Here is a 13248-nt window from a genome sequence, read left to right as displayed (position 1 = left end):
AGCGTCGAAAATACCAAAGAGCTCCATTATCAATTTGAATATTTTGTATGTGAAACATTTTATTCACAAACCAAAATTTTCTAATTCGTTTTCAAATAATTTTAATTTAAATTGATGTGTTTATTAAATCTCTTATTGTGAAAAAAACAAGAATGTTAAAATTTAATAATTATTTTGGAAATATCACTGACCTATATGTATGCAAATATTTTACTGAATGCAAATATTACTGATGAAAAATCTGTAATTGCTGTTGGGCTGTTTGTTTGTATAATTTATTTAATTTATTTAAAAAAAATTTTTTTTTACAGTTTTATGTGTATTTATAATATTATTTAACTTGATCTGTAAAGTTACTAACATTCCTATTGCTTTTACAGGTTTGATCTTTGTATGTGTTATTGAGCCTCGGCTGGGTCAGTTGGCGTTTCTGTGTGGAGTTTGTATGTTCTCCTCGCGTTCGCGTGGGTTTCCTCCGGGTGCTCTGGTTTCCCCCACAGTCCAAAGACATGCGGTACAGGTGAATTGGGTAGGCTAAATTGTCCGTAGTGTATGAGTGTGTATGGATGTTTTCCAGAGATGGGTTGCAGGTGAAAGGGCATCCGCTGCGTAAAACATATGCTGAATAAGTTGGCGGTTCATTCCGCTGTGGCGACCCTAGATTAATTAAGGGACTAAGCTGAAAAGAAAATGAATGAATGAATATTAGCGCCACCTTCCTGCGGATCACAGCTTTTTGAAAATGGATAATATAATTACATTTTATTATAATTGTTGCAAAACAATTCACATAGCCTACTTTGTCTTATTATTTGCCTGAAGTTTTGATAGGCTATACACTACCTGGCAAAAGTTTTGTGGTCGATCCCAGTTATAAGAGCAACAAAGAATAACTTGACTTCCAATTGATCATCTGGAAAGGTAGCAGAAGGTTGATTTTTCATGTGAATCATCTGCTGAACTGCCTCCCAATCTTCACAAATATTGCAGAAGACCTATTGGAAGCCGCATGGACCCAAGATTCTCAAAGAAATCAGTCAAGTTTGGTGAAGGAAAAATCATTGTTTGGGGTTACATTTAGTATGGGGGCATGCAAGAGATCTGCTGAGTGGATGGCAACAACAACATTGGGGAAAACAAAGAAGGTCAAGATGCTCCAGGATTGGCCTGCCCAGTCACCAGACATGAATAATATTAAGCATATCTGGGGTAAGATAAAGGAGGAGGCATTGAAGATGAATCCAAAGAATCTTGATGAACTCTGGGAGTCCTGCAAGATCACTTTCTATGCCGTTCTAGATGACTTTATTAATAAATTATTGGAGTCATTGCGATGTATGGATGCAGTCCTCCAAGCTCATGGGAGTCAGACACAATATTAGCTATTTTTCCACCGCTCCATGACTTCTATTATAGAAGATTTTCTTATAATTAAACTTATGTGAGTGGTTACACTTTACGGATTAATTAAAAAGAAAGGAACCAAAAACAGAGGCTACTAAACTTTAGCTACTTCCTCAAGTTTCATTTTTACTAATGTACACTGATTTTAATAAACACAAACCAAGAAATTACATTTTACAGCACAGCACATTAATAAAAAATAAAGCAAATTGAAAATACAAAGCTGTTTGGGATATTGATCAACACAAGTCAAGAGCAGATTATTGGATTTTTGTCTTGTAGATCTAAAACCTATAATAAATTCCCACATTACTAAAAAATGGCCAACATATTTAAACATTATGGACAAATTAGATATTCCCAATGCATATTTTATCAATGGGAACAGATTTTTTCATATTTGTCTAACTGAATGGGCAATTCAGGACCCACATGTTTAAAAAAAAAAAAAAAAAAAACATTAAATCACATAATCTAGTCTTGATTTTGTAGGCATATGTGTTATTCAAAAACTAGGTGGGTTCAATCAGGATTTTATTTAGTCTTTGAGCCATGCATTTTTCTACATAATATTTGATTTATGAAGCATTCCTGCCCTAAGACTAGCAAGTCTAACCTGTGTTTTGAAGCACTTATTTGTAGACCCATCTTACTTGATACTTGTAATGCTGCCATTGAACAAAAGATGGCGATGTTGGCATGCTTTTTCCTTTTGAGTTGATTGTCTTTGAGCTAGTTAACACGTTTTTTTGTTAAATGTAACGTACTTTAATCTACTTTAATCGTTGTTTTTAGTAACAATTAATATAGCCTTGCCTGTTGTTCAATTTCCTTATTCATTTTTAGAGTTTCAAATTTGTGGTTAAAATAAGAGTAAAGCAAAAGGAGGAATGAACTTGAAACTGCAGGCCTCACATTATCACCACAAGTGTTTTTTTTTATCACACCACTTTTTAAAATGATAAATCAATGTTTACTTATCACTTTTCATTGGCGGTGGGTCAACAGAAGTGTTATACAATTCTCTTGCAAAAAAAATTTGTAAGTGCAATTATATTTTAGCCTATATTTTGCTAAATATTTGTTGATTGTTCAGATTGAGATGTATTTGTTTCATGTTAGTTAAAGGGATTCACTTAAGAATGATAATTTACTGACTAATTGACTACTCACCCTCAGGTGGTTTCAAATATTTATTAGTTTAATTCTTCCTCTTTACAAAAAAGGAAGATACTTTTGAAGAATGCTGAATCATCTAACCAGTGACTTTAATAGTTTAAATTGCAAATATGGAAGTCAGTGGTTACAGATTTTCAGCTTTCTCCTAAATAGCTTATTATTTTGTGTTTAACAGAAGAAACTCTTCTTTTTTAGGGGTGAACTATCCCTTTAATGTGAAGTGTAGTCTAAAATATTAGATAAAAGATTTTTAAAAATGCTACATATTTCTACAATTAAACTCTTATTTCAATTTTTATTTTCAATTCCAAATTTCAATATATTAAAATACCAATATTAGCTGTTATTCAGATTTTGCATTAAAGTGTCAGGAAAAGTGCATTTCTATGCTCCCATTTTCATTTACAAACCTCAGTATATTAAAATACTGATATTTTATGTTGTTTATTTTGCATAAAAAGTATCAGTAAAAGTGCATTTCTAAATTTCCCTTTTCATCTACAAACCTCAATATATTAATATTTATTTGTTGTTGTTCAGATTCTGCATTAAAGTGTCAGGAAACGTGCATTTCCCATATTCCCATTTTCTTTTTCAAACCTCAATACATTAAAATACCAATATTTGATGTTGTTTATTTTGCATAAAAAGTGTCAGTAAAAGAACATTTACATATACAAATATTAAAATACTAATAGTTGCTGTTGTTCAGCATTGAAATGTCAGGAAAGGTGCATTTCTATTGCACTTTCATTTACAAACCTCTATTTTTTTAAATACCGACATTTGCTGTTGTTTATTTTGCATTTAAAGTGGTGGTCCACTGTGATATCATATTTTAAACTTTAGTTAATGTGTAATGTAGCTGTGGAAACATAAACAACATGAATGTAAAATTCTCTAAGTTCAGTGCAAATGGAGACCTTGGTTTTTACAGAGTTAGCTTAGCAAAGCCTACAATGAACGAATTTTGGGGACTACAAAAAATACTTCTGCCCCCTGTGAGATAACAAAGGTTTGTTTATTGTGCACACAAACTGCACAGCTAAGGGCCGTGGCTAGAAGCGCTGTGATGTTATAGCAGAGATGAAGCTAAAAATGTGTCTAAATGCTGCTGTTTCCACAGAGCTTCGTCTGTTTCTGTATTTGGGCTTCCAAATGGCACGAAACAAAAACATAAGTGCTTACAGTTCAATATTAATTATGTTCCAGAGAATTATAAAATACAAAGCAAGCATGATTTGACAAAACAGCTCCAGAATCTCTCCCATGTTCAGTGCTGGATTCGGCTAAAATCTCCTCAAAGCAGAAGCTGTGAGCTACAACCTGTAAATGTTTTTATTGTTAAAATTGATCATGACATGTACAGTGTCTAGCGTTAACGGTATGCTGTAGCAACGATGTAAACAATGGGAAATGCTGATTTGCCCCGCAAACGATTTAGCTACAAATCCATATTTATCAGTCAAACTGCTGTAAACACACACACACTCCACCAGCACGATTGCATTGATTGTCTTTAGGCAGCTTTTCCATGCGTTTTACATCTCAGATAATGAAGTCGCAAAAGATTTGTGGATGATTCATATTACTTACACCTGCATATTCCGGATATATGTGAAAGGCGTCGTGTAACATGTAGTTTAAAAAAAATACAGGTTAGCTCACCTGACTCGTGGTAGCAGCAGAAAAATAAATTAAGGCTCACACAGGTCGCATCCCACATTTTGTGCTTTATTCTTCTGTCATATATTACAGAAAATAACTTAATCCGAGCATCAGAGAAAAAGAAAAAAAAAACCTGTGCACATGCGCTTGTTAAAGTTCACACACACACACACATTGGCAAACGCTTTTAAAGGAGCCGCACCCCATTTTCACTCCTTACAGACACTTGGACGTGGAGCCGATCCGCAAATCGCAGATGACCAATCAGAGTCACTTAAGAGCGGGCCTATCAGAGGAAGTAGGAAATATATCAGTCATTTTCATGTTAGCTGAGTAGCCGTGTATAATCAAAGTGAGATATGAAAAAGTAACGTGATTTCCTTCAAGTGAAACATGAGCACACATTGCTTTGCATCTAATAAACACTACCAAGCCTTAAAATTACATTCTGGACCACCCCTTTAAGTCTCAGTAAAAGTGCATTTCTAAATTGCCATTTTAATTACCAAACTTCAATATATTAAAATACAGAGCGTTGTTCAGATTTTGCATTAAAATGTCAAGAAAAGTGCATTTCTATATTCTGTTTCATTTACAAACCTCAATGTATTAAAATACTAATGTTTACTCTTGTTTAGTTTTTGCATTAAACTGTCAGGAAAAGTGCATTTCCAAATTCCCATTTTCAATTACAAGCTTAAATATGTTAAAACACCAATATTTGTTGTTGTTTATTTTGCATAAAAAGTGTTAATAAATGTGCATTTCTAAATTCCACTTTTCATTTACAAACCTCAGAATATTAAAATGCTGATAATTGTCTATATGTTTATTTTGCATTAAACTTTTAGGAGAAGTGCAATTTTAAATTACACGGTTGATTTACAATTTTCAATACATTAAAATATTGATATTTTGTTCAGATTTTGCATTGAAGTCTCAGGAAAAAAAGTTAATTTCTAAATTCCCATTGTCATTTACAAACCATATTATAATACCAATATTTGCTGTTGTTCAGATTTTGCATTAAAGTGTCAGTAAATGTGCATTTCTAAATTACAACTAAATTCACAATTAATTTTATAAATATTAAAATACTAATATTTGCTGTTGTTCAGCATTAAACTCAGTAAAGGTGCATTTCTAAATTGACATTTTCTTTTAAACCTTTATATATTAAAATACCGATATTTGCTGTTGTTCATATTTTGCATAAAACTGTCAGTGAAAGTGCATTTCTAAACTCCTATTTTCATTTCCAAACCTCAGTATGTTAAAATACCGATATTTGCTGTTTAAAGTGTCAGAAAAAGTGCATTTCTAAATTCCCATTTTATTTTCCAAACCTCAATATATTAAAATAAATGTGCTGTTGTTTAGATTTTGCATTAAAGTGTCAGTAAAAGTGAACTTCTAAATTCCCCTTTTCATTTACAAACCTCAACATATTAAAATGCACGTGCTGTTGTTAATATTTTGCATTAAAGTGTCATGAAAAGTGCATTTTGTAGCTGTATATCCGTGATGGGCAGAACATGAACAGTGGGCGGAGTCACGAGCTGTCTATTGTGACTGATGCTTTGTGACGCGTCAAATTGAGCGCACGAGCCAGTCTGCTGGACGGACGTACTTTCTCAAGTGGATCAAAGATTACTGAGGAAAAAAACCCCGGCTTAGTCCTAAACTCAGACACATAAGTCATAAAAAAAGCAGAAGAGGGCAGTCTTTAGCGGGAGACACGGGGAAACCTCTCAAATGCTGCACGGGACCACAGCAGCACAGTTAAAGGTTACGGGAGCACCACCGCTGTATAGGGAAATATCACAATGCAAATGGGTAAGTTCCTTTTCATCTGTTTTAACATGGTTAGAATTGCGCCTTAATATAATAATGAGTAAGAAACTAATAACTTGGATGCATCTATGATTGTGTATTATTTGTGTATAGGCTATTATGTTGATTAGAGCAGTATATGGCACGTAAACATTGTAGATTTCGATAGATTCTAGGCTACATCAGACCTAAACAGGGAAAAAAAAAATCAAAGTGGCTAAAAAAATAGAATTAATAAGGGGTTTTGTACAAAAATAATGCTATTTCTCCTCTAAAATGACACGTTTAATTCTATGGGTTAAGGTTATTTGCAGTTTTCTGCAAATGATAGCATTAGCATAGTCTGTACAGTTTAGTTGAGCTCTGATATTTTAGTCATTTTAATATGAGGATATAAGTTTTATTCAGCCTGTACTTTTATTCAGCCTGATGTTGTATTTTCTACTAATAATAGGTAGCCTGAAACACTTCATAATACAGACTTTTAAAACTTCCTTTAAATAAATTCGCTATAAGACAAATTGCAGTTTTTGAATTACTAGTATCAAACGCGTTAAATAATATTGCATAACCGCAAAACTCTACGATAATGCAATGCTTTTTTATTATTCTAAAAGTTCATATAGCAAAAAAATGTTCTTCAAGCTAAAAAAATAAATCATTTTAGTTTGTCTTTAACATTTAAAGAAAAATTCTGTTTGATAACTTTGCGAAACATTCTGAAAAGTTTAGGTTGGAATGTTGTGAATAGTAAACTTTTAGAGCTGCATTTGAGAGAAATTATATCCTCGAAGAAAAAAAAAACTTTTCGTTTTGAGAACATTGTTAAAGACCGGATGAAACTTATTTATTTAAGATTATTGAAAATAGATCGTTTTCTAAAGCAAGTAACACGATAGTGCAATTGAAGTTCGAGTATCATTTAAAATAGGGTCAAGTGTTATTTTAAGGTATTTTAATACACGGTTAACTTACTAAACTATGAATTTGCTGCTTATTAGTAGAGGTGGTTCTGTTTGGCTTGGATTAAGCTGTCTGAAATATTCTTCTGAAATGAGCATTTTTGTCAGCATCCTGTTTATGTTCAGTTGCTTTACTTTGAAAGGCAACGAAAATAACCTTTTTTATCATAAAACTGAAAATCATGAACACACACAGAAACCTGAGGAAATGCTAATTTTATAAGGAAAGATTTTCAGGCGGCACATTTTTTTTTTTTTTTAGAATTGTTCATAAAGCATTATAGGCAGGTAATAACCTATTAGTAACGGGAATGGGCAGGTCAACTATTAAAAAATAAAGGGACAAAATTTTTCACTGTGGTGGTACCCTTTTAAAAGGTGCATTTTTGTTATTTTAGGCTCCTATTATGTAAATGTATGGTAGGCTATATATGGAAACTTTAGACAATGATAAGGTCCTTTACGATACCAATATGATTTATTTGGTGCTAATTTGTACCCTTTGTATGCAGAAGTACACTGGAAAAAATGCATTTGATTTACTAATTGTTTTAAGGTAAGTGGTGCAAACAATTTATATGGGCTGAATTTAAACAAATTAAATTTACTAATGTTCATCTGAACTTCTCTGTTTAAATTCGGCCTATATAAATTGGTTGCAACCACTTACCTTAAAAAAAATTGTTGATCCAATTAATAGCCTAGTTTTTTCAGTGATAGCCTACCTTTATAACGGGCGCGGCTTCAGTGACAGATTTTATACCAGTTTTTCTGACAATGCAAAATGTGTTGCTCAAAATGATAATGATTACACATTAATAGCTAATGATAAATCTGCGTTGAGCAGAACTATTTAAAAACGCAGTGTTTCCTTCTTGCAGATCAGACGTACGGGGAGGTGAATCAGCTCGGCGGTGTGTTTGTCAATGGTCGGCCGCTTCCCAATGCCATCCGCATCCGGATTGTGGAGCTGGCGCAGCTGGGAATCAGACCCTGCGACATCAGTCGACAACTCAGGGTCTCTCATGGATGTGTGAGCAAAATCCTGGCCAGATACAACGAGACCGGCTCCATTTTACCCGGCGCAATCGGTGGGAGTAAACCTCGGGTCACGACGCCAAACGTGGTGAAAAGCATAAGGGATTATAAACAGGGCGACCCTGGGATATTTGCTTGGGAAATACGCGACAGACTGCTAGCCGACGGAGTGTGTGATAAATATAATGTTCCGTCTGTGAGCTCCATTAGTCGCATTTTAAGAAACAAGATTGGGAACCTGTCTCAGCCGAGTCAGTATGACAGCAAAACCTCCCCGCCGCAGATCTCCTACAATCCCGTGTATCCGTACTCATACCCGAACACCATGTCACCCACCGGCTCCAAACTTGGCAGTCCTCCGGCTGTGTCTGTCAGCTTGTCCCGAGCCTGGCCCTCAGTCCACACCGTTAGCAATATATTAGGAATACGGGCTTTCATGGATCCTGCAGGTAATTCAACTATTGTATTAAAGATAGCCCTTCAGGATTTGCGCATGCCAAGTCAAAGTTTGACGGCCTACAGTTTTACGCATGCGTCATGTCGGAATGTTTAAAAGGTTTAAAGAAAACGAATGCATGTGGGATTTATTGGGAATCTGTTTGTTTGGATTATAATTGCATGCTTGTGCACGTTATGTGACGTTTTCTGTTTGCTGTTTGTAAAAGTCGTAATTAGTAAAATTAAAAAGACTGCTCTGAAGAACGCATCCATCATATAAAGTTATTTATGATGCATGAGTTCTCTAGAGCGGTGTTTTATTCATATTAATTACGATTTAGCTGCTAGAAAAAAAGAGACTTTTTGAGGCTCACGACAGAGGCTATAAAATGCCGGGCTGTTGTTTTCTTTTCTCTAACCGTGAAGAAAAGTAATTTATATTTAATTGAAAAAAAAGAACCCAATGTTGAGGTTTTCTATATTTGACAAAACATTGTGACCACAACGCAGGATTTAGCTAAATGCTTTGCTTAGCCTATATCCTGGTTGGGTATTTATTGGGCTTCGTTTTAAATGGTGTTTGCATTTTCCGAGAAGCAGATAATTTCCAGACTAGGTCAATCAGATATCTCTCTATTTTTGTGCCTAGATCTGGTGCATCATGACATAATATACACCTATGTTTTATAATGTTTGTTGTTGACAACGTGCAGATTCTGCAACTATTCAAATTGGTTTGCTTTAATTATTTTGACAGCAATTGCTGGATCAGAGAGTTATCAGCCCAAAATGGAGGACTGGACGGGCGTCAACAGACCTTCGTTTCCTTCCGTTCACGGAGTCAACGGCATCGATAAGCCCCCTTTAGAAAGTGACATTAAGTACACCCAGGTGAATTTATTGGTTTATTTATTTAGGCGAAGGATATGCGTAATTTTTGATGCACGATTATATGTATAATTTTCAATTTCGTGCGCAATAATATGTGCATGTTCCAAAAGCGAGCTGTTATAATATATATTTTTTTTACTTTTTAGATTGTCTTCATTTTGTCTTGTAAAGATAATTTTAATATTTAAACACAGTTTTCGGCAATAAGAAACATTCTGTAAAATGGAAACGCTCCAGAGTTTTTTTTTCTTTCATGATACCATCCATACCATGAACCTTTATCTTTCAGAAAGGAGAGATCTGTGCAAAGAAATTAATTGCATCTGATTAAAAGTGTTCAGTCAATTTGAGTTGAAATGTTTCATCCATCACTCAAAAAATGACATTGCTGTTTGTTCAAGCTTATTTAAAAGAAGCTAAAACAACAACATTCTTGAGTTTTTTATGAACAACTTGATTGTTTTGGCTTCAATCCACTTACTTTTGAACAAACTAGTTAACTTAATTATTTTATGTTTTCCCAACACAAATCATTTATGTTGGAAACCCAGTATTATTTATTTATTTATTTTATTTTTTGCAGTGTTTTCTTACTCAGTATTTATTTATTGCATTTATTGAATCAATTACTAATATTTAGATGGGTTAATTTATTGATTGCATTTTATTATTATATAACCTTATATATTGTATTTGTCATTCTTCTTGTGTTACTAATAAGTTATGTATTTAATTTAATTTCTAGGCTTCATCAAATTTATCGGGATATGTTCCTGCGTGCGCGTACTCCGCCACTAATCAGTACGGTGTTTACGGTGGACATGGTAATTACGGGCACTGGCAGTCTCAGAGCGCAGGTCTCAGTCATCCGAACACCGGCACGATGATCCAGAGCCCGAACCTGCACAGCGCATTATCCTTCAAAAATACTAGCCGAGAAGGTAAGCCACTTGTGCACACGACACTAGTAAGAATAAAGTGAGCAATATTCGACCAGAATACAAAATTATTTTAACTGAAATGTTAAACTTTGCAGACTGTAGCTAAGCATATTTATGAAGATTTATAATATAAAATATGCATAAATATTTTAAATCAAATTATTTTTTTTAAAATAAAACTCCTGCATGGTGCAACAAATTCCTTGTGCAAACAACCACATTTGTTTTTATTTATATTGTTTTTTTAAGCTTTATGCCATATAGAAATACTATACTAATGTATAGTGCTTTTTAAACCATACTAATGTAAATTTTTTAAATTAATCTGTTGTGGTAATTTTATAGTTGCCATTATAACACAAAAAATATAGTTATAATAACAAATGACCCAATACTGTAGCTTTCTACAACTACAGGCTGTATTATACTTCAAAAGACCACAATTTACTGTAGTAAAAACTAAAGGATACTACTGTACTTATTACAGTTTTTCAGTATACTGTTGTTGATATTGCAGAATGCTGCAGTAGTTTTGTAAATATCACTACACTGTAAAAAAAATCCTGGTTGCCTTAAACTTTTAAGATGAATCTATTTAACCTTATGAGTCCATTGGATTTATATTATTTTAAACTGACTTAAAACAGCTTGCAAAACTTGAGTAACTTATATTAATAAGTTATAATGACCCAAAACATATGTTGTCAGGACTAATTGAATATATCAGCTTTTACAGTGTGCTAATACTACTAATTTTCAAAATGACTATAGTATTTACTGTAAATTAATATAATATTTTTTAATGTGGACATATATTGCATGCATTTAGACAGATTATTTTGAATATTGAGCCTATGTGTATTGTATTATTTGTGTCCTGGTGTTTTTACATAACTTAAGAGCATGCAATTTTGGGGAATAATAGTCTGAGATATGTTTTTATGTCACATTGTGCGCTAGAAAATACACTCTAAAAAATTTTGGGTTTTTTCAACCCAATTCTGGGTGTGATGGGGACTAGCACAACTCCTGGGTTATTTCTTTTTTAATTAAATGAATAGACCAAATTTAATCTAATGGGTTTGGGTTAGCCCATATTTTACAAAATTTGGGTTTAAATAACTCAGCATTTCTAAGAGAGTACAGTTTAAATATTTCTGCTGCATTTTTTCATGTTTCTCTTTGTGAAGCTTCTGGAAATGGTTTCCTACCATTTTTTTTCCTACCAACACCACACCTGCCAGATTGTACCTACAATTGAATTAAAAAACAAAACAAAATCACACTGACATTGTAAAGGAAGGATATAGCTTTTAGAAAGAGCTGAAAGGCTTGTTTGCATCTTGTTTGCTCCATAAACACTTGCTCTCTTTTGGCTCCAGCTGTAGAGAGAAAGAGTCCACTGAGCAAACACCAGCACGAGGGTCTGAGCGCTGTTCATGGACTCTCAGACTCATAAGAACACAAAGACCACCGAACAGAAAAGCAAAGCACCACTTTCATCATGCAGTTCATCCTTCATGTGCAGCTTCATGGGCTCGTTCATCAGTAAGTTCTGGATAAAACACACCTGAATGTTTCACACCGTTACGGACAAGTGGGATCTGAAGCTGTGGAGATACTGTACCACAGAAGATTTCTGCAATATTTGCAGTAGATTTGTTTGTTGTTGTTGTTGTTGTTGTTTTTATGGTGCAAATCAGTTATAGTGTCAGGCTGTTGTTATAAATGGACTGCAATGGGGTTGAATATTCTCTTGTTAGTAAATCAGCCTTGTTAAAGTGGTTAGGGAAATGAGTTGCATTTGTATTTGTCTGTATGATATTGAATGGCCTTTGAGTTGGTAATATGTGCATATCTATTTTTATAAATTTATTTCTGCTTAATAAAGGCATGGCAAAAGTGAACTGAACTCGTTTTGCGTTTCATCAGTTCTGTATGGCTGAGTTCTGCTCAACAGTCACAGTCAAGATAACATGTTTACAGAGAGATTATGTGGGATTTTGCTGTCGATGTTTGTTCACATGACTGAAGATCTGCTCGGACAACCATATAAATAAACAGATGATCCCATCAAATTGTTGCCATAAGTTAGTTTAGATGACCTTATGTGACAAAAAAACACACTCAAATATGAGTACCTTTGCTGCTTGTTTGAGCTACTTACTTAAAATGAGCCGAAACAACACAATTCTTTGCTCTTTTTAGAGGATAGCCTAATTGTTTCATGTTGAATCTACTTAAATTTCTAAAACAAATTAAGTTAACTTAATCGATTTATGTTGGGACAACATAAAGATTTTGTGTGGAACCCAGCATTTTTATACTGAATTCAAAACAATCGATTCGAGTTGGAGCCACATGAAATAATTAGGGTAACTTATTACAGATTTAAGTAGATTGAACATAAAACATTTAAGTTCACATTTTGAAAAAGCCAAAAATTATGTTGTTTCGGCTCATTTTAAATAAGTAGCTTGAATAAACAGCAAACATAATTTTTGAGAGCATAATACATTCATTACATTACCTTAAATAAAGTTTATTGCGAGTAAGTGCGATATAAGAGGAGATCGTGTCTTTGAGAAATAGCTACACAAATAAAATTAGTAAGGACTTTTAAATAATTTAGAACATTTGAAACAATTAATTAATTAAAATGCAATAAATTAAATGCACTATACACTGATACATATATTCAGTGTATATGTGTATTCAGTGAATATGAAACACAAGTTTGTTACTAAGTTAATCGAGTTTCACCTACTTTTTTTGTTATGCAAAGCTTAACTCAAAATTTTAATTAAGTTTGATTGATGTAAGGTATACAATATATGTTATAACTTGTGTGTGTGTGTATGTATATATATGTATATATATATGTATATATATAT

General features: G+C 33.5%; 1 protein-coding gene across 2 annotated transcripts in view; it reads left to right on the top strand.

Annotated features, from left to right (window-relative positions):
- pax1b (paired box 1b) overlaps positions 1–12266 on the top strand; it is a 98069-nt gene extending 85803 nt beyond the window's left edge. The window contains exons 1-5 of one of the 2 annotated variants that reach the window (XM_087298922.1): positions 5943–6087; positions 7928–8533; positions 9280–9413; positions 10159–10354; positions 11737–12266. In XM_087298922.1, coding sequence (XP_087155048.1) covers positions 6078–6087; positions 7928–8533; positions 9280–9413; positions 10159–10354; positions 11737–11813 — 1023 coding nt within the window. In that variant the 5' untranslated portion in view covers positions 5943–6077 and the 3' untranslated portion in view covers positions 11814–12266. Of the gene's footprint in view, positions 1–5942; positions 6088–7927; positions 8534–9279; positions 9414–10158; positions 10355–11736 lie in introns of those variants that run through there. The other variant, XM_087298923.1, reaches the window with a different exon arrangement.
- The last annotated feature ends 982 nt before the right edge of the window (positions 12267–13248 follow it).

Source organism: Danio rerio, chromosome 20 (genome assembly GCF_052040795.2).
Source record: "Danio rerio strain M-AB ecotype USA chromosome 20, GRCz13ab, whole genome shotgun sequence".
Lineage (NCBI taxonomy): Eukaryota > Metazoa > Chordata > Actinopteri > Cypriniformes > Danionidae > Danio > Danio rerio.
Note: the sequence above shows the minus strand (reverse complement) of the source record. Positions and strands in the feature narration are given on the sequence as shown.